Source organism: Malus sylvestris, chromosome 12 (genome assembly GCF_916048215.2).
Source record: "Malus sylvestris chromosome 12, drMalSylv7.2, whole genome shotgun sequence".
Lineage (NCBI taxonomy): Eukaryota > Viridiplantae > Streptophyta > Magnoliopsida > Rosales > Rosaceae > Malus > Malus sylvestris.
This window is the reverse complement of record NC_062271.1, coordinates 27,505,964-27,533,434: the sequence shown is the minus strand read 5'-3', so window position 1 is coordinate 27,533,434 and position 27,471 is coordinate 27,505,964. Positions and strand designations below refer to the sequence as shown.

The 27,471-nt window shown below is 37.4% G+C and overlaps 5 protein-coding genes across 6 annotated transcripts; all 5 read left to right on the top strand.

Annotated features, from left to right (window-relative positions):
- Positions 1 to 437: 437 nt before the first annotated feature.
- LOC126594117 (uncharacterized) lies at positions 438 to 3,372 on the top strand. Of its 2 annotated transcripts, none has more exons than XM_050260333.1 (6): positions 438 to 727; positions 1,083 to 1,158; positions 1,543 to 1,708; positions 1,837 to 1,980; positions 2,182 to 2,390; positions 2,850 to 3,372. In XM_050260333.1, the coding sequence occupies exons 1-6, from the start codon at positions 480 to 482 to the stop codon at positions 3,078 to 3,080; spliced, it is 1,074 nt and encodes a 357-aa protein (XP_050116290.1). In that variant the 5' UTR covers positions 438 to 479; the 3' UTR covers positions 3,081 to 3,372. The 2 variants fall into 2 exon arrangements, with proteins under 2 accessions (XP_050116290.1, XP_050116289.1); XM_050260332.1 differs by having other exon boundaries at positions 2,167 to 2,390.
- Positions 3,373 to 4,278: 906 nt separating this feature from the next.
- On the top strand, positions 4,279 to 6,930 carry LOC126594120 (putative high mobility group B protein 11). The gene is made up of 6 exons (XM_050260338.1): positions 4,279 to 4,532; positions 4,815 to 4,890; positions 5,266 to 5,431; positions 5,565 to 5,705; positions 5,919 to 6,142; positions 6,449 to 6,930. Exons 1-6 carry the CDS (start codon positions 4,387 to 4,389, stop codon positions 6,626 to 6,628), a joined length of 933 nt encoding a protein of 310 aa, XP_050116295.1. The 5' UTR covers positions 4,279 to 4,386; the 3' UTR covers positions 6,629 to 6,930.
- Positions 6,931 to 7,243: 313 nt separating this feature from the next.
- Positions 7,244 to 9,441, top strand: LOC126594109 (pentatricopeptide repeat-containing protein At5g66520-like). The gene has a single exon (XM_050260321.1). It carries the CDS (start codon positions 7,303 to 7,305, stop codon positions 9,307 to 9,309), a length of 2,007 nt encoding a protein of 668 aa, XP_050116278.1. The 5' UTR covers positions 7,244 to 7,302; the 3' UTR covers positions 9,310 to 9,441.
- An 883-nt stretch (positions 9,442 to 10,324) lies between these two features.
- On the top strand, positions 10,325 to 18,523 carry LOC126594107 (protein SUPPRESSOR OF QUENCHING 1, chloroplastic). Its single transcript, XM_050260319.1, has 28 exons — positions 10,325 to 10,735; positions 11,133 to 11,233; positions 11,328 to 11,384; positions 11,475 to 11,569; positions 11,694 to 11,793; positions 11,957 to 12,015; positions 12,222 to 12,343; positions 12,665 to 12,794; positions 13,130 to 13,211; positions 13,359 to 13,437; positions 13,593 to 13,653; positions 13,800 to 13,875; positions 13,959 to 14,069; positions 14,278 to 14,373; positions 14,786 to 14,908; positions 15,064 to 15,261; positions 15,558 to 15,662; positions 15,780 to 15,844; positions 15,988 to 16,081; positions 16,165 to 16,322; positions 16,433 to 16,482; positions 16,583 to 16,704; positions 16,787 to 16,894; positions 17,056 to 17,148; positions 17,336 to 17,372; positions 17,517 to 17,764; positions 17,911 to 18,060; positions 18,168 to 18,523. Exons 1-28 carry the CDS (start codon positions 10,378 to 10,380, stop codon positions 18,330 to 18,332), a joined length of 3,243 nt encoding a protein of 1,080 aa, XP_050116276.1. The 5' UTR covers positions 10,325 to 10,377; the 3' UTR covers positions 18,333 to 18,523.
- A 7,929-nt stretch (positions 18,524 to 26,452) lies between these two features.
- LOC126594124 (transcription factor bHLH149-like) lies at positions 26,453 to 27,189 on the top strand. Its single transcript, XM_050260341.1, has one exon. The coding sequence runs from the start codon at positions 26,453 to 26,455 to the stop codon at positions 27,089 to 27,091; it is 639 nt and encodes a 212-aa protein (XP_050116298.1). The 3' UTR covers positions 27,092 to 27,189.
- Positions 27,190 to 27,471: the final 282 nt, after the last annotated feature.

The following is a 27,471-nucleotide window of genomic DNA, read 5'->3' as shown; positions in this document are numbered from 1 at the left end:
CTTAATTTACTAGTTCATATTTCTAACACACTAAAAAGTTTCTTGTGCCTAACAATTGAGGCCATTAATTTACATGTATGAACCATATAAAAATATTGTTACATATTTAATCGTACACGATGTAACTAGTGTTCTTGTTACAGATAATATTTTTTCACTCGAAGAGTTGTGGCTCATAATTGAGGTACACATAATTAATTGGAAGAGAAATGTTAAGGAAATTTTCTTAAAGATAGATTTTTCTGCTATTTCACAGTATATTGTTAATTCTCATAATAATATTATAAAATATAATATAAAAAATATAAATAGCTAGAAAATTCGAGTCCCACTTTTAAAGGAATATTGTTAGCATAAGTGAAACAAAGGTTAGTTTGAGATAGAAAAGGCCTTGGTAACCACAGTAGTAGTGGGAGGATACGTGTAAACACACAAGTTAATCCATTTAGCAGCAACATGCGCATAATCTGCATGTCTATATGTCGACATCTGGCTTCTCTTTTCGGGATTACAAATGTAGAAGTGGAGTGGAGTGGAGTGAAGCCATTCAAGCAAAACTCTCTCTCCTCTCTCTGAACATGGAAACTACTGAGAGCGAGAAACAAAACATGAATTCCAATGTGGCAGTTTCTGAGTCTGATGGGAAGAGCTTACTGGAGAACTCGGAGATTGAGAGCTTCTATCAGAGACTTATTAAGCTGCATAATTCATCTGGGATCAACCTTGTGTGAGTTTTGCTAATTTTTGAATTTTTGAATTTTTGATACTTTTGGGCTTAATTTTTGATACAAAGGTTAGTCAGAGACTTATAGGTTTTCTTTTTTTTTCCTCTGTTTTTCTTATATTATTTGCTCAAGTGGGTTCAAGCAAGGATTTTTATGATGGGTTTTGTTCGCACACACACAAACACATATATGTATATGTATGTATGTATACATGCATGCATGCAATGTTTGGTATTTGAGAAACTTATGTGATTGGAATGGTAAATACTGGTACAGATATTTTAACCTGTTCCCAGTTGGCGATCTCTGATTGGTGTGTTTGTATGTGAAAATCGGTGTCTTTCTTGCATTGTGCAGTTTTGATCTCAGACAATCCATGCTGGACTTGCATTTGTGTTACAAAGAAGTTACTGCAAGAGGAGGGTTTATTCAGGTAGTTTGTTTCCAATCATTGATGATTCTTTCTTGTTTATGTAGTGAAAACGAAGTCGATTAGACGATAACCATGTTAATCATTTTGTTAGTTGTATCGATGTTCCAAAAGGGACTAATAATTCATTTGGTTACTTTGGTTGTGTTGATTTTGAGTCATGGAATGATAAATTTTCTGAAGTTCTGAACTTGCACAATCGGGATTATCTAGTTTGAAATTAGAATGTCTTGGTGGTTTAGGAGAGATTGTTGAAGTGCTTAACAGCGCGTTCACAGTTACAAATCATTTATTAGATGAAGTATTTTCCAACTTTTCACCTTAAAATTTGAAGGGATGAAGTTGCAGGACAAGATATTAATTAGACATATAACGGTTACTTTCCAGGTTACCGCTGATGAGAGATGGGGCGAAGTTGCACTCGCCTTAAAATTGGATGGGGACAATCTGCAGGATCCTCAACCTCTCTTAAACCTTTATGTACACATTCTCTACCAGTATGAAAAACTTTACTACTACAGGGAACCTCATGTGAAAGCTGCTTTTACTCTAGGTAGAGTACTCCGAAAGCTAGCCAATCGTTCTCGAGCCTATTTTTATATCAGACAAGATCAAGAGAAATGCATGTTTTCTATATGTTTTTATTGCCTTTATTTTTCTGATTAGGATAATATGTCACAGGTCATGCTTTTTATAATACTGGGGATGTCTCAGCAATTGAAAGGAAGTGTAGGGACAATTCATCCCAGATGTTACTGAATCTTGAAAATGCTCTTGTGGAGAAGAAGGTGGCGAAGGAGATGAATTGGCAACCAACATTGATAGGTATGTCGCCGTTGCTTACTTGGTTGATTGAATTCCGCAAACTGAAACCTTACATGTTTCAGTTGTACATTTAGTGGTTATCAAAACTTCTGAAGGAACAGAGGAGGTTGTGGGACCGATTGTTTTCTTTGTGATACAAAAATTGTGAATCAGAAAACTAAAAATTACATGTTGGAATTTGATTAGGTTCTACATCTGCAGAACAGAAGCAGTTCCCCCAGCTGCACTCACAGAAGAAAGAGATGAAAAGACGTCGTGGTTTTCCACGAGGGACACAAAGTGCTTATACTATCTTCCTCAGGAAAGAATGCGAGCGGTTGAAAAATTCTGCTTCAGAGCAACTTAAGGGTCAAAGGATCTTAGACTTGGCCGTCAAGGCATGGAGGTGCCTCTCTGAGAGTGAGAAACAGGTAGAATTACTCAACTTGTACATAGTCTCCGTTAATGTTTAGCCATTTTGTTGCATTTATTTTTACATGCTTTGTGGTATGGTATTTTAAATCAATCAGCCCCATTCCCTTAAAGCTTTCAAACTGTGAAATCAGTATCTTATACGCTCTCGTTATGTTCGGATCCAATATAGTTGGAAAGTTTATTTACTTAAACCGAGTCTGGAAGCAAAGTTAACAAGAACTTATGCATTTGATTCCCAAATTTTTATATTAAACTAATCCTCTCATACGACGGATAGTGTTGAAATTATAAAAATAATTTTTTCCTAATACCGTGCTTCAAGGACGATCAGTAATTTATCAAGTGGACAATGTTAAGCGGCATGACTTAGAAAATACAGGCTGATTATTCCTCTCTTTCTGCAACTAACATCCTTCCTCTGAATGTCGGTATGTATTTATTTGCTTTCCTTGCAGCCATATATTGAGGCAAGTAAGAGGGTTAATGAAAAAAGAGCGGCTCAAGAAATGACGGCTGACGAGGAAAACCATGGCATGCAAAATGCAGAAAGAGGGAAGAAGCCTTCACATTCACACAACGGGAACTGCCGCGCGGCATTGCAATCTGATACAGAAAAATCCTGTGTTCAAAATCAGGCAGTGAATTTTCAAGAAAGTCTCCTAGAAGGGATCGACTGGAGTAAGTAATGTGGTTCACCCAAGGGCTCAAGAATTCAGGTGGGGTTGTTTTTGAAATCGGAAACTCTTTATATTCCGGGGAAGGTGGATCTTGAACATTTCATAGATATGTTATAATCTTGTCGGTCTTTTCGTGTATATTTTGTAAATGCGTACCCTCTGGATGGAAATGTGTGGTAGTCTAGCCTTTATATTTTTGGTGGTGAGCCGGCTGCAAACGCCAAACGGGGTTCGAAAATGTATCCTCAGACCCTTAGTGTAAAGAAAGGTATTTTGCTATATCATCTTTTGTTTCACGCTACTTTTCTTGCATTGTATTTCTAAACAATCTTTCACTGAAGAGAAGATGCTTCTTAGAGGCATGGAGAATGATCGACAGTTGATGAACGTTTCAAAGGACAAAGTTGGTTTCGGCACAGAGAAAATGCACCGCGTAATGAACCGATGAATGCACGAGAAAGAGAGCTTACCCTCGAATTTTGAAACTTTGGTGACCGGTTAAAACACATTCATTAGTAGAGCTAAGGATTTACACGTGTTCTTACCGGTAAGAACACGTTCATTATTTAAGCTGAAAATTTACACGCGTTATTATCGGTAATAATCTTTGTAAATTTTCAGCTCAATCAGTGATCTTCATATATAATTGTCTACTATGTTGTAGTAATTTCCAAAAAAATTATTTAAGGCTTGGGAGCCTTTTTTTTTTTACATGCTTTTTGCCAACACTTTGCCTACTATTTCGGAATAATTTAGAAGCAAGGCTAGTGTTGGGGCAAACAACGATGTTTTGGCATGCCACAATGCTAGGGTTAGAGCGTCAAAGTGTTAGAAAAATGCATGGCATGACACATTAACTCTCGCATTATGGCACGTCAAAACATCGTTGTTGGCCCTAACATGACAAGCGTTGCAATCTAAAACTAAATGAAACTCAGTTTTCGGATAAAAAACGCTCCAGTCTCTGCGATAATTTCGGCTATCACAATCGGGCTTAAGTGCTAACGAGAAATTCTCTTATGTCATGAATTTATTACATGTTTATTGTTTATCAAATGAATAGTGCCCTTTTTAAACAAGTTTGTAAGCATTTAATTTACGATGATAATACTCAAAACAAATCTCGGTTACCAGTAAACCCACAAGTTAATTAATCCATTTTACATCCACACGCGCATAATCTACATGTGTGTATGTAGACATCTGGCTTTAGTTTTGGGGATGACAAATGTTGAAGGGGAGCAGAGTGAAGTCAATGAAGTGAAAGAGCTCTCTCTCTCTCTCTCTCTCTCTCTCTCTCTCTCTGTGAGCAAACATGAAGACTGAGAGCGAGACACAGAACATGGATTCCAATGTGACAATTTCTGAGGCTGATGGGAAGAGCTTGCTGGAGAACTCTGGAAGTGAAAGCTTCTATCAGAGACTCAACAAGTTGCATAACTCATCTGGGCTGAACCTCCTGTGAGTTTTCTCTGATGTTGAGGCTTTTTGGCTTCTGGGGTTTCATTGTTTCTCTGTTTTTCTCCCTCTTTGATTTCGAAATGTGTCAGAAAACAATGATTCTTGTGATGGGTTTTGTTCATATCATATAGGCTTTGTTTGGTTTGGATAAACTCGTGGGAAAGGTCAAAAAAAAAAAGAAAAAAAAAAACAGCAAAGTGAAACCTTGTAATTCAAAAATCAGAAGTTGCATGTAGGATATATAGGCAGCTTATATGTATATATCTTTCTTGCTATGTGCAGTTTTGATCTCAGACAATCAACATTGGACTTGCATCTGTTTTACAAAGAAGTTACTGCAAGAGGAGGGTTTATTCAGGTTTGTAATCACATTTTCTGCCTCTAAGTTTATTCTTTAGTGAAAGAGTCCATGAACATGTAAATAATTTTGTTACTTGTATCGTTCGAGTTCGGGACTAATAATTTGGTTACTTTGATTGTGTTGATTTTGAGTCATGGTATATTGTTTATCTGAAGTTGTGAACTTACACAGTTGGGATTGATCCGGTTTGAAATTAGAATCTCTTGGTGGTTTAGAAGAGAACATGAACTGTTGAAGTGCTTAGCATTGTGTTATTATGCAGTTACGGAATCATTTATTAGATGAAGGGGTTTTCAACATTTCACCCTAAATTTGGAAGGAATGAAGTTACAGGACTAGAAATCAATTAGATTTATAATGGCTGCTTTCCAGGTTACCACTGATGAGAGATGGGGCGAAGTTGCACTCGCCTTAAAATTGGACGGGGATAATCTGCAGGATCCTCAACCTCTGTTGAAGCTTTACGCGCTCTTTCTTTACCAGTATGAGCAACTTTACTACTACAGGGAACCCCATGCGAAAGCTGCTTCTACTCTAGGTAGAGAAGCTACTCTGAAAGCTAGCCGAACCTTCTAGACCGCAAATTTATATTAAACAACTCTAGAGAAATGCAAGTTTAGAATATGTTTTTAGTATGCCTTTATTTTTCTTATTAGGATAAACAATTTCAGGTCATGGTATTTATAGTATTGGGGATAGCTCAGCAATGGAAGGGCAGTGCAGTGATAATTCATGTCAGATGTTACCGAATCTTGAAAATGCTCTTGCAGAGAAGAAGATGCCCAAAAAGGACTTTCAACCAACACTGATAGGTATGTCGCCGTTGCTTACTTGGTAGATTAAATTCAGCAAACTAAAACATTAGATGTTGGAATTGTACATCTAGTAGTTGTCAAACTTATGAAGGAACCGAGTAGGTCATGGTGTTAATTGCTTTTGTTTATGATATAACAAGAATGTAAATATAGGCTATTTCGTGATTCATTCAACTTATTCAGAGCCCCTTGTTTTGCAAATTCGATTAGGTTCAACATCTTCAGAACAGAAACTATTCCCCCAGCTAAGTTCAAAGAGAAAAGAGATGAAAAAGCGTTGTGGCGCTCCTCGAGGGGCACAAAGTGGTTATCATATCTACCTCAGGAAAGAATGCGAAAGGCTGAAAAGTACTGATGCAGGGAAACTGAAGGGTCAAAATTTCCGAGCCATGGCAGACAATGCATGGAGATCCTTCTCTGAGACTGAGAAACTGGTAGAATAACTCAACTTGTACACGGTCCATGTTTAATTTAGTTAATTATTGAAGCTTTCAAACTATGAAGTCAGTATCTATAACGATAGGTTCATGAATCTCAAATTTTTGCATTAAACTACTTCCACACATGACATAGAGCGTTGAAATACCATTTCCAATTAGCGGACAATCAAGAATTTACCAAGCATCGGGAATTTTAAGTGGCATGAATTTTAGAATACAAGTTGATTGTTGATAATTCTTTCTTAAATCGATGTCTTCCCTCCGAATGTTTATACGCTTGTTTATTTGTTTTCCGTGCAGCCATACATTGAGGCAAGTAAGAAGGTTAACGGAAAACGACTGGCTCAAGAAGTGACTGCTGATGAGGAAAACCAGGGCATGCAAAATGCAGAGAGGGAGAAAAAGCCTTCGCTCAATAGGGACTGCCACTTAACTAACCAGAAGATAATGTGGTTCACTAAGCAAACGAAGGAAGTCTAGAGTTTCCGTCGGGGGTTGCCTTTGAAGTCGAAGACGCTTTATATTCCGGTGAAGGGCGGATGCTGTATGTCATCATCAATTATAACCTAGTAGGTCTTGTCTTGTTTATTTTGTAAATATGATCCCCTGATGGAAATGTGGCAGTTTTTATATTTTTGGTGGTGAGGCAGCTGCAAACGGGGTCCGAAAATGTATCCTCAGGCCCTTCCTTTGGTGTAAAGAAACTTCAGAACAATCTCTGAACTACGATCTCTAACTTGAATAGACTACGTTTAATTTAGGACATCGAAATTTTAGTACAATTCATTGTCACACTATTTATATAGACAGAGAGACGACCAGTTTCCTACTAGCCCTAGTAATTTAGTTAACCACCATCACCATAACAGAACAGGGAAGAACTACCTCTCTTCTGCGAAGGTAAACACATTTCTCTTTTTGTTTTTACCACGTTTCAAATTTTTTTATTTCTTGCATACAAACAAACCCTAGCAAATTCCTAAGAGATTTGGAAAGTTTTGTCACCTTTGTCACTTGTAATAATACGACATGTCGTATCTTCAAAAAAGAAAAGATACAAAACGACACGACATTATCCGCAGCAAGACTCTGCATTCTGCAATCCGCACCTACTAGCCAAGACACTGGATAGCACAGCCTATGAGAGCAAAAAGATGAGCACATCCAGCACCACAAATCTTCCTCACAACATCAAACCAAATGAATCCACAGAAGATATCAAATCTCCCACCCCCAAGCTCTCCCAGAAAACAATCTTACACATCGTAAACACGAAATGCGCAACTTCGCTGCAACGTCTCAAGCAAGCTCATGGTGTTGCCCTGAGGTCAGGCCACTTCCAAGACCATTACGTGGCGGGGGCTGTCGTGAAATGCTACGCAAGCAACAACTTCGGGCTTGCGTTGAAGGTCTTCGATTGCGTGTGGAGGCCGAATGTGTTTGTGTGGAATATTGTGATCAAAGGGTGCCTAGAGCACAATGAGGCATTCAGTTGTGTGTCATATTATTGTAAGATGGTGGATATGAATGCCAGGCCTAATAAGTTCACGTATTCCATGTTGTTCAAAGCCTGCACGTTGGCTCAAGCGGTGGAGGAAGGCCTGCAAATCCACGCGCATGTTGTTAAAAATCAGTTTGGTGAAGATGGGCACATAAGGAGCGCTGGGATTCAAATGTACGCGTCTTTTGGGCTCGTGGAGGAGGCAAGGATAATGCTCGATGAGGGTGGGGAAGCGAACGATGTTGTTTGTTGGAACGCGATGATAGATGGTTACATGAAATGTGGAGATGTGGAGGCAGCTAAAGAACTGTTTTATAAGCATATGCCGAGTAAAAACATCGGTTCTTGGAATGCAATGGTGAGTGGTCTTGCTAGGTGTGGCAGGATTGAAGAGGCGAGGGAGTTGTTTGACGGCATTAGCGAAAGGGACGAGATATCTTGGAGTGCTATGATTGATGGCTACATACAAGGAGGATTTCACAAGGAGGCATTGGAAATATTCAATGATATGCAAAAGGAGAATTTAACTAGTCCGAAAAAATTCGTGTTGTCAAGTGTGCTAGCTGCTTGTGCTAATGTGGGAGCACTTGATCAAGGAAAATGGATTCATGCTCACATCAAGAAGAACAATATTCAACTGGATGCGGTTCTTGGGACTGCTTTGCTTGACATGTATGCAAAATGCGGGCGGATTGACATGGCGTGGGAGGTGTTTGAAAATGTCAAACAGAAAGAGATTTCGACATGGAATGCCATGATTGGAGCGCTTGCTATGCACGGCCGAGCAGAGGATGCAATTGAGCTTTTCGCCAAGATGCAGATGCGTAAGTTGGAACCAAATGGAATTACATTTTTGAATGCCTTAAATGCTTGTGCTCATTCGGGTTTTGTCGAGAAAGGTCTTGAAATTTTCAGTTCTATGAAGAGATTTTATGGCATTGAGCCTGAGGTGGAGCACTACGGGTGTGCGGTTGATATGTTTGGAAGGGCAGGGAAATTGGAAGAGGCAGAGCAGCTCATAAACTTGATGCCAATCGAACCCAATGCAGCAGTTTGGGGGGCGTTATTAGGCGCTTGCAGGATACATGGAAATGTCGAAATGGGAGAGAGAGTAGGAAAGATTTTGCTCGAATTGGAGCCTCAAAACAGCGGTCGCTACACGTTGTTATCGAACATTTACGCGAAGGAAGGCAGGTTTGATGATGCTGCAAAAGTAAGAGCTTTGATGAAGGAGAGAGGGGTTAAGACGAGTCGAGGGATTAGCATGGTCGACATTGGTGGCATTGTTCATGAATTCAAAGTGGGAGACGGATCACACCCGAGTACTAAGGAGGTCTATTCGACGCTGGAAAGGATCATAGAGAAGCTGCAGACGGAGGGTTATTCGCCGAGTAGCTCACAAGTCTTGTTTGACATTGCAGAGGAGGAGAAGGAAACTGCACTGCAGTACCACAGTGAAAAGCTTGCCATTGCTTTCGGAGTCCTTAACACAAAACCCGGAACAGCCATTCGCGTCACGAAGAACTTGAGGATCTGTGAGGATTGCCATTCTGCAGTAAAGATCTTCTCAAAAGTATACGAAAGGGATGTGATCGTTAGGGACCGGATGCGGTATCATCATTTTAGAAATGGAAGGTGTTCATGTAAGGATTTTTGGTAACTGAGGTCTTACGGCTCATGATCAAAGCAAATATATGTATACACAAGAGATTAAAGATCGGTTGAAGCCTAAAGCCTTTTCCTTCGCTGATTTCAATGAACATTTCAACTCAAAATTTGGATTTCCTTGCCATCCTTTGTTGGTTCGCTACCCAAACGTAGAGATTGGGGTGATCTACTGACCCAAGTAACATAGGGCGTTTGCAAATAGATTTCAAGTACCTTTACCCAACTGGCTCTGATTTTACTGCTACGGAGTACTTTAATGCCCTACTTAATCATAAGCTCACGCTACTAGGTTCAACTTGTCATCCTTTACTTTGCTCAAAGATCAAACAACGGATTCCCGTCAAAAACCACTTCATTATTTCGAAATTCAATTTTTATTTTTTTATTTTATTAAAGTAGCTTGTTAAAAATGTAAAAGTTTGATAATAACATGACCCCTCTTCCCAAGTTGCTCTGTCCAAAGGATAATTGAACTTGAAGATGGAATGAGACTCCTAGATTCTTATCGATGCTATTAATTGTGAATCCGCCAAACATTATTCACAACATCTAAAGATTAACTTGCACATTTCAGTACCTTTTCTTTTGCCATATTTTTCTTGAAGCTAATTTTGTTACGGATACATTAACCTATAAGAATATTTATTGGAAAGTGAACTTTGTAGTTGATGTCATAACTAATGTAAGCTTATCTTCGCACGTTACAACTGCTCTTTTATTTGATTGTAACCATATTAAGTGTTCGCAAAGTTTCTCGTTTTAATTGATTTTTTTTTTTTTTAGAAAAAGAAAATCGAAGATGTGAATGAGGGGATACTTGAAGAAGTGGATAATAAATTGAATGTGATCCAATTTCTCCACCACTAAAAACAATTTCGATCTCGTCGGACATCCCTTTAAATCACCATGGAAAATGACCAGAAACCCATACTTATTCCCACGCACAGTTATGCAAAACCAAGGGCATTCGCGTCATAATGCTACAATACATAACAAAATCCCCTTCCCCGCCACACGCAAGCAGAACAGTTGGCTGTGAGCTCTCAACTCAAAAACCTCCATGGCCATGAAACTACTATCGCCACCCACTTCTCTCTCACAGCCCACCAAGCTCTGCTCTTTATACGGCAGCTCGAAAGGATTCAAACCCATTTCAGTCTCGACCCGACTCTTCCAGTGGAGGCCGAAACGGTTCGACTTCTCGAAGAAAATGGTTGTGAAAGCTGGTGTGAAAGTGGAGGAGAAAAATGTGCAAGAATCATCGGGAAGTGAGTGGGGGAAAGTGTCTGCTGTGCTGTTTGACATGGATGGAGTTCTCTGCGACAGCGAAGAGCCGTCTCGATTGGCCGCAGTCGACGTTTTCGCCGAGATGGGGGTGCAGGTCACGGTGGAGGACTTTGTGCCATTCATGGGAACTGGTAAAAATTCAATATTTCTTTCTTACTGCTATGGATTCTTGACATGAAGTATTTCTTACAGTGTTTGTTTTGTACATTTGACTTTGGGATGGTAAAATTGCAAAGAAAACCAAAGAATTGTGGTTGTGAATTTTGTAGTTGCAAGTTGAATAATCTGTAATCGAAAGTACAGTAGATTCTCCCCTCAAATTTGGAATTTTAAAATTATTTAAGTTATCTCGTACTCAGTTTGAATACATAAACCAAATTTCGTCCAGCGCTTCTAAGGAGATGTTAAGATCCCTGTTGTTATTTAACTATTGTGTGAGTTAATTGGAACAAAATCGATGTGCATTTTTGTTGTGAAAAAGATATTCTTTTTCCTAAAGTTGGTTTCCGTTTTGCATCAATGTACTAGGAGAAGCGAACTTCTTAGGAGGTGTTGCTTCCGTTAAGGGGGTAAAGGGATTCGATCCTGAGGCAGCGAAGAAGAGGTTCTTTGAGATATATTTGGATAAGGTTAATGATTCTTGTTAGAGTCTATCTTCTTATAACACTAATTTTGAATCATTTAAGTTGCAATAACCGCGACGAAATGTTCTATTTCTTGTAGTATGCAAAACCAAATTCTGGAATAGGATTTCCAGGTGCCCTTGAACTTATTACTCAGGTATTGAGGACACTACGCATAACTGAAAAGATATTACAGTTCTGCTACTTCATTTAGTGATTCTTGATGGTATTCTCTGCTATAAAACAGTGTAAAGAAAAAGGCCTTAAAGTTGCTGTTGCATCTAGTGCTGATCGAATCAAGGTTAATGCAAACCTAGCTGCTGCAAATCTACCGTTGTCAATGTAAACCCATCTGGTCATATGCTGTGCTTCTCAAGTTTATAGTTGTGGGATAGCATATACAATTTTCATTTTTGTAGATCACTGATTTTTGTCACTCCATTTATTTTGTTGTCCTTTTTTTCAGGTTTGATGCTATTGTGTCAGCAGATGCTTTTGAGAAACTGAAACCTGCTCCTGATATCTTCTTGGCTGCATCCAAAATCTTGGATGTCCCGACTAGTGAGGTTCAGAAGATTCTGCCATTTTCTTTAAAAGAAGATTTCTTTTGAGCAAAATAGGAGAAATTTGAAGATGTCATTTTCATGTTCTTATGGTGTTTCAGTTTGGTTGTTTCGATTTCCATTTCCATGTTCTTATGGTGTTATATGCCTGCCTATGTCTTGGCAGTGTATTGTTATTGAAGATGCATTAGCTGGAGTGCAGGCCGCCAAAGCTGCCAAAATGAGGTAAAATTGCAAAAGTTTCATATTTTATCCAATATATATATATATATATATATTGTGGGGAATGAATCACGTGAATCAGCACATGAAGTCGGATCTGTTCTTTTTATTCCTGTGCCAATTACACTAATCATTTGTTTTAATTTTTGAATACTTAGAACTACAGATTATAGTTTTGCAAACTGCTAATCTTGTTCTGCCACTTGTAGATGCATAGCAGTCAAAACTACTTTATCAGAGGCGGAGCTGAAGGCTGCTAGTCCATCCCTAATCCGAAAAGAAATAGGAAATATTTCCCTTGATGATATTCTCGGTGGTGGCTCTGGCTATAGTATGTAGTTTTGAGAATATGATTCAAATGCCTTTTGTACCATCAAGAATGTAGAATATTAAAGCTACACTAGTGCCAATTTTTAAGGAATATTATAAGACCTATTTTCTTGTGAGCAGCATCCTCTGTATTGAAACTCCTTCTCAATTATTTTCAATGCACCCTTTTGATCTAAATAATCTATAGTCTGGTTTCTTGTTCCATTAAGACAGTATCTCATAAGCTTATAACGCCATTCTCCTAGCATTTTTGTGTGCAGACTAATCTTTCACTTTTTATATCTTCTGGAACATAAGGTCTTATGTTGATACGCCACTGCAGATGGGACGATTCAGGGACCTCAAGTTTCTTATATGTCATCTCAAAACACAACAGAAAAGGTCACAGAAATAAATTCTGAGTTAATACAGAAAACTGGTGCTTCCAATGGTGGGGTTTTCTCAGATGGAAGGTAAGAAGGACTCTCTAATTACAACATTTGAAGTACTGTTTTGATTAAATAACCTATTTCTTTTTTTGCAGCATCTATTTTTTTATTGTGTATATTTCAACCTATTAATCAAAGTTATCAAACTTTACATTTTACCCAACAATCAATCTTCTAGAAACAGCCTAAGGCATGTTTGTGCCAATTTTATTTTACACATCTGTGTGTCATGTGTTATTGGGCTGTGTAACCTGTTAACATGAGAATAATTTTCACACAGTTGCATTTTTCGATTAAACAGACAGCATATTGCACCCCCTTAGCTTGAGGCGACAGAATAATTTATGAACAGGTTGCAGGGTTCTTCGGCGAGATATAGTGAGATATGGAAGCTTGGGGATTTCTTTGTCTTGTCTTGCCTTCGCCATCTCAAACTGGAAGGTATAACTCAAAAGAGGAGAATTCTTGACGAGAGTAATTTTCAAGTGACCATTAACATTAATAGATGACATCTTAGATTCTTAATCTTTTCCTCTTCTTTATTTTCTAGCTTCCATAATTTATACATCCTATTGAGATCCTCCACAGGCAATGCAATATACGTCACCTCAAGCTATTTGGAATGTGATATTTGGGATTAACCAGCCATCTCTTAAACAGAAGGAAGGTATTGATGTCACACCTCTGGTGTTGGTATATTCCTTTATCTGCTAAATTTTCTTTTGATTTTGTTTTCCCATCTATTCCCAAATACTTATGAACTCTTAGATACAGCTGAAATGAAAGTCACAAATTTCTTTTCATCTGTGAATTATTTTGTAGGTGAATCAAGATCTGAAAGAATCCAACAATTTGTGAACTACATATCTGACCTGGAAACCAGGTAAATAAGGATTTCACTGCCCAACCTTTTTTTTATGTAATTTGTATTTGTTGCTGTCTTCATATTCATATTCCTATATCATTGTTGTTACTTTACATAAATACACGTATAGCCTGCTTGAATGAATGGTCTTTTTACTTTGCAAGAGGAACTGCTCCTATCGTGCCAGAATTTCCAGCAAAACTTGATTGGTTGAATACAGCTCCCATTACGCTTAGCAGGGTAATTTGTATACAGCTTGAACTTCTAAATGGTTAAACCAAGATTTACTGCATAGGTTAAGTTTTGACAACTACTTTTGGCAGGATCTGAAAGGAAAAGTTGTTCTGCTAGATTTTTGGACCTATTGTTGTATAAACTGTATGCATGTACTGCCGGATCTAGAGTTTCTGGAGAAAAAATACAAAGATATGCCGGTAATATTTTTTTCCCTTCTCTTTCAAATTTCCCAATTCTCGGTCGCCTCAAATTTATTATGTTACAGGCTTCTGCCTTCATCATATTGCTTGTTGTGATAAATTAAGTCTTATATTTCAAAATGTTCAATTATGTTTACCTGGCTTGGTGGAATTATATACTATTGCCTCGCGGGTTGATGATATGTTTGTTCTCATTCTTGTGCAGTTCACTGTTGTGGGAGTCCATTCTGCAAAGTTTGATAATGAGAAGGATTTAGAAGCCATTCGCAATGCAGTGTTGCGCTATGGCATCACTCACCCAGTAAGCTTCATGCTTTGTGAATTGTACTTATGTAGAAATAAATTTCTCATTTTATTTGGGTGTTCTAGTACTCTGACTGAGTCCTTTGGTAGTGCTTGGCCATGTATTCAGCTTATAAAGTGCCAAAGTAATTTCAACTGCTATCTACAGCCGGAAGCTATTATTATCTTGGTTTAATGTGTAGTGGAGAACATGAATATTGAATAATGTGTTGCCATGCATAACATGTCAGCGCCTTTGGACAGGGTTATGCTGTCGATCAGAATTTATGAGTTTGATTGAATTTCCTGCTTCTCAACCATAGTAGTGGCAAATAACATTCTGCACTTCTGATATAATTTGTTTATTTAATCTTTAATTGCATAGTGAAGTCTATCCACCGCTATATCTTTTATACCTTTTACTGTTTCAGGTTGTCAATGATGGAGATATGTATCTATGGCGAGAACTAGGTATCAATTCTTGGCCAACATTTGCTATTGTTGGACCCAATGGTAGGCTCCTTGCACAACTGTCAGGTGAAGGTCGCCGCAAGGTACTGATAACAAACTTTGATTTTTTTTTTCTTTCATTTCAGGACTGTTATTTCATATTTGTTGTATTTCCAAGCTGTTCGCACTTAATTTGATGGATTTCTCATTAGTAATTGGTCAATGAATAAAACGTATTCTTTTTATTTTTTTTTGGAAGGATCTTGACTGTTTGGTAGAGGCAGCTCTTTTGTTTTATGGCAGAAAGAAGATGTTGGACAATGCACCGATTCCTTTAAATTTGGAGAAAGATAATGATCCTCGTTTAGTTACATCCCCGCTAAAGTTTCCAGGAAAGCTTGCAATTGATGTTCTAAATGATAGGCTCTTCATTTCAGACAGTAATCATAACCGCATAGTAAGCTTTCTCTCTCTCTCTCTCTCTCTCTCTCTCTGTGTAAAGAAAAGTACGATAATATATTGATAAATTCACATAATATAGCTTCTGAGCTCCTTGACATAGGTTCTCTTCAGTGGAGATCCTAATTGAAGAGTATACCTCATGTCTGTGGTTCAGTGGGGGTACCCAAACCGTTTCGCTTTCCTATTGACAATAATTTTAAGACCTCTCCCACTAATTTGTGCTAGCAGAAATTCAATGTGTAATTGTTTATTGGATTCTTTTCTAACCATCTTGTTGTGCATGGATTTCAGGTGGTAACCGACCTAGATGGAAAATTTATTGTCCAAATAGGAAGTAGTGGAGAGGAAGGTTTGCGTGATGGTTCATTCGATGATGCCACCTTCAATCGGCCTCAGGTCAGAAAATAAACTGTCTTTAGGAGCATGTCATGCTTGCATTCTGAGTTGTTTCATCTCAAGTTTCATGTTGAATATTGGCTGTTGCACATAACCTTTGGTCATGTGCTTTACTAGGGCCTAGCTTACAACCCAAGGAAAAACCTCCTCTATGTTGCAGATACTGAAAACCATGCTTTGAGGTACATGGTGGCCCCTTGTTCATTTTACTATTTCTAGTTTTGTTTCACCAGCTTGATCCCCCCTTCTACCATACGACATTAAATTATAATTATTTTGACATTCTATGAGTGATCAGGTCATAATCTAGCTTCTGTTATTGTAGGGAGATTGATTTTGTTAATGAGACAGTCCATACTCTTGCTGGAAATGGAACCAAAGGCTCTGACTACCGAGGGGGAGGGAAAGGAAGTACTCAGGCAAGATTACCAGCTAAACTGGACCATGAATCTTGGTTTAACATCGATACTCTGTTAATAAATTTGTAGCTACATTCTTTCAGCTCCTCAACTCACCATGGGACGTGTGCTTTCATCCAGTCAATGAGAAAGTTTATATTGCCATGGCTGGCTCACATCAAATCTGGGAACACAGTACAGATGATGGAGCTACTAGATCATTTAGTGGTGATGGTTATGAAAGAAACTTGAATGGATCAAGGTAATAGATAAAGTGAAGAAGCTCAATGACATAATGAACCTTTATCCGATAGTAGTACTTACAGACTTGACACACTCATTCTTATTTGTATTTTTTTGTGATTCGCATAGCTCTTCAAGCACATCGTTCGCACAGCCTTCTGGAATTTCATTATCTCTTGGTAATGTGTTGCAATATTATGCCACAGTTCATTTCTTTTGACATCATATAAGGAAATTATACGGCCTTTCGCAGATTCTAAACTCTTTTTTGGGTTGTAGATCTCAGGGAGCTATATATTGCTGATAGTGAGAGTAGCTCCATTAGGGCACTTGATTTAAAAACAGGAGGGTCGAAATTGCTAGCTGGTGGTGATCCATATTTTGCGGAAAATTTGTTTAAGGTGATCTTAGCTAATGGTTTTTCCCTTCTTCATCCACTGCATCCACATTCGTATAATATTCTTATGACGTAATTCTGTACAGTTTGGTGACCACGATGGAATAGGGTCTGAAGTACTTCTTCAACACCCCCTAGGAGTCTTATGTGCAAAGAATGGTGAAGTTTATATAGCAGATAGTTACAATCACAAGGTAGTTAGATCATGACCGACAGTAACCATTCTGAGATGTAACATGTGCTTTTGAGTCGAAAGCATCAATTTGATTTTTACGTAAAGTTCATCTTGAGAGATTTTGTGATAGCTTGTAGCAGTTTTGGTTCAAATATTAACTTATCTCTTTCCAAACTCCAGATAAAGAAACTAGATCCAGCTGCTAAAAGAGTGAGTACCGTAGCAGGGACAGGAAAAGCTGGCTTCAAGGACGGAACATCTCTAGAAGCTCAGGTTCGAAATTATGTTGGTTTTCATTTAAAGAATTCTTTTGGATGGTAACGGTGCAGATGTTAGGAAAAAATCTGCTGTATAGAAATTTAGCACGTATACTCTTCCAGGAAGTTAAATGATCCTAGAAAATAGGGAGTAGGTTCACCATATTGATTCATTTTACTGATAAGCGGTTATCTTCTGGCAGCTTTCAGAGCCATCAGGAATCGTTGAATCAAAAAACGGTGATGCCTCTTTATAAATACACATGCCACTTAAAATTCAGCATCATTCGAAATTACATTGGAATCTTGTAAATATGAGATTCCATTATATTCTTTCTTATTTGTAACAAGCTGCGGTTTAAGTTTTTCTCTTAATTTTTACAGGAAGAATTTTCGTAGCTGATACAAACAACAGTCTAATCAGATATCTAGACTTAAACAGGGAAGAAGCTGAACTTCTTACTTTGGAGCTGAAAGGGGTTCAGCCTCCCGTAGCAAAATCCAAGTCTTTGAAACGCCTCAGAAGGCGATCATCAGCTGACACGCAGACCATTACAGTTGATGGCGGCCCATCCAGCGAGGGCAACCTGTCTATTAAAATATCAGTACCTGAAGGGTATCATTTTTCAAAGGTCTCCATCCTTCTCTTCATATCAAAGAACACATACTTATAGCTTCCAATTTAGCAGTTCTGTTTTGCATTGGTTTATCATCTATTTATCAAATTCTCCGGCGTTGCATGGCTTTCCGTATTTGTCACGCATAATTTTAACTGCAGGAAGCTCGCAGTAAGTTTAGCGTTGAAACTGATCCTGAAACTGCGGTTTCCATTGAGCCCGTTGATGGATATCTTAGTCCAGAAGGATCAGCAACTCTTCATTTCAAGAGACCATCTCCCTCAGCTTCAATGGGGAGAATAAATTGCAAGGTATCACTTATTTTTCGCGTACAAACTAATCATGTCTGCCAAAAAGATCGAATTCTACGAGCTGTTTCAACAATCGTGAACTAAATCAAACTTTGCTTGTCTTGTAGGTTTACTATTGCAAGGAAGATGAGGTATGCTTATACCAATCGTTATTATTCGAAGTACCATTTCGCGAGGAAATTCCAGGATCCAACCCAGAAGAAATCACACTGGCACACGTTGTAAAGCCGAAAACTTCAACAAGCAGCTTACAACTACCGGATGCGCGCTGACATCAATATTTTATACAGATCTTGTATAATTTCTTCCTACAACCATTTGTTCACGTGAAAATACGACACCAAATTACACACGGCAGCTGTAGTTACCAATACGTTGTACTTATTTGTTCAAGTTGGAGAGATTATCATTGATCATAGCCAAATTACGGTAATAAAAATTAGGGAGATCCCTAATTGTGTTTCTTCTTGTACAGCATTATCAATATTGTTGTTAAGGGTTTTGCTTCTAACTAAACAACCGACCATCCACAGTGGCGGATTCAGGGAATATTGTTGGAGAGATCAATAAGAATAGCGTGGGCACTGCAAATTTTTTTGGTTGGAATAGCATGCAAATTGGCATTTTTTTGAGCCTTGGTAGGCCTTAGGTCATTTGCCAAGTCATATTCCACGCACGCCTATCGACATATGCCAACAGCTTCCGAGCTAGCACGTCGATTGATGTCAATAGCTTTTAAGCAAGCATATCGACAAATGCCAATATATCTCTAGTGAGTCTATCAAAAGATGCCCATAGCAATGCATACAAAGTCATGCAACTAGCAACTATCCTGTCCAGTGCTCATAAAGGCAATCCATCAAGCAGTTGGAGGGAAACTTTTAAGGACGTCCCAAATTTTCAAAAGGCAACACCCAACTCCAACTCTTCTGTTGAGAATTGGTTTGGAGGGAGGGTTAGTAGACCCACCTTGCCCCAAGATGAATCTGCCCCACCTTGCCCCAAGATGGATCTGCCCGTGACCATCAATGAGTGTGTGACCCCTGTGGGTAGACAGGCAGTCGTTGATGCATTTGAACTCAAGCAAATCAACGGTTGAGGCGATTCGTCTTAGCCTTTGCTTGGTTGTAAATTGTTGTCATTAGTTTAACACAAAACACCATGATTATGGTTCTTGGGACAAGCAAAGGATGGCTTGCTCACCAAGACATAGGCACCCGTGCGCACCTGTCTACATTTGATCAAATGATGAAAGTTTGATCACTTAATTAGGACTAGGCACCTGCTTAGTGGGTACCTAGAAAAATAAGTACTATTATTAGTTGGAATCAATCTTTGACAAAAGCTCTTCAGACATGATCAAATCATGATGATAGTGTTATCGGTTAATTAGGACCATGTTTGTTTAATTAAATTATATCAAATAAGCCCTACTGATATTATACATAGAAAATGACAGCTTAAAACGTGTTTCTGTCACCAAATTCCATGTTTATCTTCTTCCCAACATTATTGTCCTTTGAATATTTAGTGCATTGCACTAATTGGCTCTGTGCACCCACTTGTACTAACCTCATCCTAATCTAGTGGTTCAAACATGAACTTAATGTTTAATTATGCACCTCAGATTAGGCTTTATTTTTCTTCACAAAATAAGACTCTCATAACTTCTTGTCACAATCACAAGTAGAGATGGCAAAACAACTCATTAGGTTATCAACGAGTACTCGTTAAGACCCGTTTAATTTGATATCACCATAGATGTGAGATGATAATGGTAATGATGATGTAAAGTGAAATCAAACTAAATGAGTCTTAATAGGTACCCAAGAACAATCCTTAACTCCATAACTTCCTTACCAAGATGCCTTAACTTGAGAACTTTCTTACCAAGATCCCAAATCCCAAATGGGTGATCAGAGGTAGAAACGAAGCTACTCAGATTCGATAGACAATGCCTAAGGATATAAGACTAAAGATGTGATGGTTTTTTTAACAGTTAATTCTTAAAGTGTCTTTCACTAACATTAAAAGTTGTCAAAAAGAACTCTACTAATTAATCTATAAGAGTTGTAGTTTTCAAGTTTCATGATTTCCCCAAGACAAAAAGTTGGAGTCTTCAAGTTTCATGATTTCCCCAAGACAAATAGTTTTAGGAAACCAAATGGAGGCTTGACCTGCAAGTTTCATTCAGGTTGGAAATGCTACTACATTGTATCAGAGTCAGTGACCTAACAATTTAGAAAAACATCCCCCCGTGACAGACGAAACCAAACAGATATATAGTTTGCTTGTCAAATTAAAACATCATATTTAATTACCGATTAATGAGATAAAATATAATAAAAAAACTAAATGATAAACATTTTTAATAATAAATTGAAGGAAACCCATGTTAGGGAGCAAGGCTGCACCAAAACCAATCAAGGGTTTATTGTCTTATGCAGTCACAACTCACAGATCTTTTGCTTCATCTTTGAGATTCAGTTATTTACTCCCAATCAAATTATTTTATTTAGTGGGGAACACCAAATGAAACCGCATCGGCTAATTTTTCAATTAGTTTAGAGAAGGGGATAAGTAAGAATATTATGGAGGATGCAAAGGAATTAAATTGTATAGTGAATTAGCAAATCGCAAGGAACTTATGGTTCAAGTCGTTAAAAACAGTTATTTTTACAATTGAGGTCCTATATTCGATGCTCGGATAGATTGTTTTTAGCTAAACTTGAGAAGGCTATATATAGTCATGGTCTCAGAATCTTTCTACCTTACTTGCATTACAATTTAACGAGCTTTGACAAATTTTTTGCATGATCCGTTAACCCGACACAAATGACGCAAAAATAACAAGTTTTAAGTTAACTTATTAACGAGTCAGATTGTTATTGGATCATCCGTTAAAAGTCCGTTAACAAGTCATGTTGTTATCAGTCACTCGTTTAGAACCCCATAAGTTACTGTTTGCCAGGTCTAAACATTGGGCATGACATGTTAACCCGACATGAAACGACACGACCTGTTAACAAATCGGGTTAGAATTGGATCATCTATTAAAAACTTGTTAAAATAACGCATATGACACAAAAACAATACGAACACAATAAACACGATTCATTTGTCAAACCTACACGGAAGGACAGACTGAACCGGTGTCATCACATTATGTATAACATGCATTATTTTATTCGAAAATTTTCCGGTTCAGGTGTTGTGCACTGAATCAAATACTATATAGTAATTGTAATTAAACCATAATTTCTGGTAATGAAGTCTGTCTCATACAAGGAGACAAGCTCTCTGGCGTGTAATTAGTAGGAGGGATCTGATTTTTTCAATTGTTTATCTTCCAATTTGTGAAATCAGGCCCCTTAATGTGTTTACACATATTTTAGGGTATACGATAATCTAATCAATTAAATGTGGAGGAATTATTGTTATTAATTAGTAGATGAGGTCTTTGAAAAATAAATTAGTAGAGGAAAACCTAAAGAGCATGTTGGAAGATAAAATTGTAAGGTAGGCAGGGAGTGTGGATCGAACAAGGCCACATTACATTGGGAGGTCGGTCCAAATCATCTGATAGAAAAATACATAATAATGGCTCAGATGATGGAAAGAGTCGTTAAAACGAGAGATTTTTCAATGTGTTAAGAATGTGACACAATATATCACGTGTTATAATATAAGCAGTTAATTTTTTTTTTTGTATTTAACCACTTGTACTATGATATTTAGTACACAACTGTTTTTCTGGCACACTAAAAAATGACTCTAACAAAACAACCACATCTCTCTCTCATATTTCTATTTTGTGCGTGTTATAATATAAGCAGTTTTTTTTTTTATTTATTTTTTTAACCACTTGTACTATGATATTTAGTACACAACTGTTTTTCTAGCACTAAAAAATGACTCCAACAAAACAACCACATCTCTCTCTCTCTCTCTCTCTCTCTCTCTCTCTCTCTCTCTCTCTCTCTCTCTCTCTCTCTCTCTCTCTCTCTCTCTCTCTCGTATTTCTATTTGGTGCATTACCTACTAATCATTGCTAAGGGACAAATTCCAATTGTTCCATGTTAAACCAATTGGATTTGGATCCTGAATCTAAATTATGGGGATCCTAAGGATCCTCACATTTTAATTATTCATCGTGTATCGTACGGTCATAAATCATTTGACTTTTTTTTTATTTAAAATTAAACATAAATAGTACCTAACAAAAACTAATTGCACGATATACGATGAACGGTTAGGATGTGAGAATCCTTAGGATCCCCACAAAGTGGATCAGGAGAGGATCCTCTTCCAAACCAATTGATGGAAGCCAACACATTTGGGTTTTGCCAATGACCTATTTCCACATCATCAATCCACAAAAAATAACTCCATAAAAATAAATCAATATGTTTTCTCAAGTAGTGAATGGATATTTCTCAAGTATCTACGGAAGCAATGTTAGAGAGTGGAGAATTAAACTTAGGATCTCGGTTAAATGGAGTGAATGCACTTCTTGCACTATCTCAACCTAAATATCATTTCATGCGACACATAGCGACAGTTTTCAATTGACAAAAACATATGATAGTCTCTTGTTGGTTGCAAATAAATGATATTCATATATATTATTTTGTTCAAATTTGAATTGTGTTCGATTTTAACCGTTACGTCTGTGTTGTGATCATATCTACCTCAATCAATAGCAAAACAATATAAAAATGATGATGCATTAACTCATTATTTATCGTGATCAAAATGAGAAAAGTAGTGTTATGAATATAATATTAGTTGAACGGCGTTAATTATGTCCAGTTGTGTACATAACAGATTTTTTATCTATATAGATTTCAAGTTATAACGTGTAATGTTCTAGATTATCACCCCAAATAAAATACTACCATATCAGTTAGGACTTGAATTATTTATTTGATTTAACACATTCAAAACTTTAAAACCCTAATTAGATAAATAAATGGACTTAGTGGAAGATTGCAAATATTATAACAAAAAAGAGTCATACCGGCCTTGCAAGACAAGAATCAAGATGACCAGGCACACCCATGTGTTTTTTTTTCTCCTTATTTTCCGGTGAAAAGTTGCCCTAGCGTTCGTTTAATTTGGACCATGGATTGATGAAGCTTTAACTCTATGATTTGGTAAATTTCAAAGTGCATGTAACATTACTACGACTCAGTGGTTAGAGACAAACTTCACGCCCGTATTTTACATAACACGTCTCTGATTCAATTCCTGATGCTAGTGAATCACATAATGGTGACCATGAGACTGAAATGTTGTGAGTCTTTCCAACTTTTAAAATAGTGGACTGTCGTAGTGAAGCTACCAGCTAGTCCCTTTAAAAAAAAAAGGTACATGTAACAGTTTTGGTAGTAAATTATTGGAATAAAATGTGGCACGTTTGAAATGCTTCCATCCTGTGTTAAGAGACACGAGGATGTGTTTCACCTGCCAGGGTGACGTACAACTCAAAACATTAATACCACCAAACACTTCCCATCTCTCTTTAGTTGCACCTAATGAAGGTTTATCTGCTTTACTTGACCTAATTAATCTTTCATTTCTTTCATTTTTTATTTTTTTTAGGCTTTTTAGTTGAATTAGTTTTTTAGATAGGTATAACTCCTCACTTTTGTTTCTGACAATGAAAATTGATAGAAGTGGTCTATGATTTTGTCTATTGTAAATCATTTTGGTCATTCCGTAAAAAATTTACCAATATCCTTGTCAAGTGAAGAAGTTGGTTTGATAAAAAATACCCTTTAAAAGGTGGTCACTTGGTCATTTACGTGACAATTTAACGAAGATAGATACAAATTTTTCACCGAATGACCAAAATAATTTATGGTGGACAAACTCATAGACCATTTCCATTAATTTTTATTGTCAAAGATCAAAGTGAATAATTATACTAATCTCAGCGATCTTTTTAGCTGAAAAGCTTTTTTTAATTTTTTTATACATGAGCAATATCGGAGAAGGGAGAATACATGACTTGAGTGCATGAGCTAATACTTCCAGCCATTTAGTGCTAGTTTTTTTTTTTTTTTTTTAGGAGAACGCTATTTAGTGCTAGTTTGAGATTGCATTTATAAGTACTTCTGCTCCAAGCACTTGTAAGCATTCTTGTCAAACGTAATTATACAAGAACAACTGCTTTTGATCGGTGAGAAAACTAGAATTGTGAGGATGTGGGGGAGGGGGAATATAAATTTTTGTACAAGAAATAGGTCAATATTGGAGAGTAATGGATTAAAGCTACATGTTTTCTGACTTATTCATGTCTAGATTGTTAAGAGAGGGGGGGGGGGGGCATTAGCTGAAGTTGCATGTTCATTATTACCTTTATATATTATCACATGCATGTGGCAAAACAGTGGTTTAAATCCCAATGGCTTTTTATTCAAAATAATATATGAAATTGGTATAATTTTTTACTTTGGTTTTTATGTGAGAAATCTTTGTTAAATTGAGGGTATTTTTGTCAAACCAACCCAACCCCTCCCTTGAACTAGTATTTTCTTCAATTTAACGAAATTTTTTCATAGAATGACCAAAATAATTGACAATAGACAATCTCAATAACCAAAATGAAAAGTTAAGAAAATCTCAAAGACATTTTGGCTAAAAAGCCAATCCCAACATATGAATGACTCCGTCACTGCTTTTGATTGTTACAAAGCAATTTTGGCTGTCCCAAAAAAAAATCTCAAACAGAATGTTAAACTACAAACCCATTATATTTGCTGGAATCGTTTTTCTTATCTTTGTTCACAAGGCTTTATGAACATTGATAAAGTGAATTTTGTGTAACACACGCAATGAAATGTCGTATCCATTAATATAAAAATTAATACAACAAAAATTGTCCGATTGCACATGCTCTCAATCACTAGCATGTTCCATGCGAGGCTCTCTTTTGTTCTTTACTACTACTACTAGTGGTCTATTATTTTTTAATCAAACTTTAATGTTACGCTAATTCATCCCAACGTCTCATAACTGCTCATTTGACATACATGTAAACAACATAAATTGGGTGACATAGAGCGCATATGGCCGTTAGACTTCACACATAGAACGACCAACTTTGATACCATGAAGAAAGTTGAGATTCTACCATAAAACCAATTAACAATATGGGAAGTAGTTCAATCTCTTATGAGTCTTTACAAATTTCTTCTTTCACCAATGTGAAATGCTTTTAAATTCACATCCTCACATGTATTTTCAGTTTCATTCGAGTCTGCGTCGTTCTCATCCTGTTTGAGAGATATTCTGATCATGACCCATGAATGACGGTAATCTAACTTCAGTTATATCTGCGAGGGTAAACTTATCGTGTGTAAGTGCTCTCCTACTAGAGCTGTAAATCCAAGTAAACCAAAATAAGAAAAGAATAGCTGGGAAATCTCATACATAGACTTCTATGAAGAACAAAAGGTTAGTGGATTTTTGGTTAGATGGACGACCACCTGAATATAATATTAATCACACTAGTCATTAAATAATAAAACTTTGTTTTACAGACGCGTGTTAAATTACTAAAATAAGAAAAATGTTTAATTGGATTATTAGTTCTTGTGGTGATATAAAAGTTGGAAGATAGATTTTATGATAAAATTTAATTTAAATCTTTGTGGTGAAGTTGGTTAGGATTTAGGTCCAAAATTAAAGTTTCGCCAACTCTCCATTAATTGTTAGTACGTGAAACTCAAGTGCTAGTAATTAACCAAGAATTGACATAACTTTTAATTTTGGGTCTTATCCTAACAGGTCGCACCACAGTAATTTAAATCTTAATTGACCATCATCTAACTATCCTATCACCACGAGACTATTAATTCAATTAAGCCTAAGAAAAATAAATACCAAATATGAAAGCTTTGGCCAACCAAAGCAAAATGAAATATTCTTAATAAAAATGAGAAAAAGGATATAAAGGTGGAGGGAAAAAGGTGTAAGAGCGCCAATAAATGTGATTAAGGTAACGACGCGTGGTTCCCGTGAACGGCTTTTATATTCACTCTCCCCTCTTTCCCCAGCCTCCCCATTCCCATTCCCATTCCCCCCTCTCCTCTCTCCTCCTCTCTCTAAAAACCCCCACCCAAACAAACAAATCGAAACTCCTCTCTCTCTTTTATCAGGTATATCTACATACAATCCTACATGTATATGTATATATATACACATATGTGATTTGCTCATCTTGTTTGCAACGTAATAACAATCGTTTTGTATGTTATATTTGCAGGTGTGTGTATATACACATACATACATACATACATACATATATATATATATATATATATATATATATATATATCGGCGATTGTTGAATTGCTTTCTCAACATATTTCGGATATCTTCTTCCATGGCGGCGTCGATGATCTCAAACCTTGACGGAAGTCTCGACGCGTCGTCGATAGAGTCGAGCAGAAAAAAGCGGAGAAAAACCGGAGTCGTGGAAGAGGATCGGAATCGGAGCTCAAAAACCGGAGTTCGATGGAGATCAGAGACGGAGCAACGGATCTACTCGACGAAGCTCGGGGAAGCGCTTCGTCAGGTGCGACAGAGATCGGCTACATCATCGTCGGCGGCAGTGGCTAAGGTATCGGGCGGCGGGAGAGACGTGAAGGAAGCGGCAGACCGAGTTCTGGCAACGGTGGCGAAGGGGACGACTCTGTGGAGCAGGGCGATCCTAACAAGTCGAATGAGGCTGAGCAAAACGCTTCACAAGCGGAGAAGGGCGAGGGTAACATGGGACAACCGGTTGAAGAAAACGGAGTTTAGGAGAGAGAGGAGGAAGTTACCGGCTGTGCAGAAAAAGGTTCGGGTTCTGAGCCAATTGGTTCCCGGCTGCCGGAAGACGTCGTTGCCGAACCTTCTAGAAGAAACTACCGATTATATAGCAGCTTTGGAGATGCAGGTCAGAGCCATGGCGGCTCTCGCCGAGTTACTTTCTGGTTCACCGGTGAACCGCTCCGGCTCGAGTGGCAACTCTTCGAGTTGACGCTGAGAGTCGCCCGCCTAGGCTTATTGTGCCAGGTGTTTTTTTTTTCTTTTGTAATTTTTATAAATATTTTAATCTTATGAAAGTTATTTCGTGTATTTTATTGTATACGTAGCTTTTTCTTTTCTTCATTTCCTGCTATCATTTTTCTTATTCTTTTTATTTTTTAATCTCTAATTTATTGAGTTGATGGAGTATTCCACCTAATTGATTCCCATTTATCGACAGACTGTTAATTAAACAGAGTGTCTCCGGCTTTAATTTTTTATTTTTAGAATTGTTATTAGCATTCGAAAATAATTACATTTTTTTTTATTGAGCAACCGCATGGAAAGTATTTTTTAATGTAAAAAACGATTTCGATCTCAAAAGAAATGATA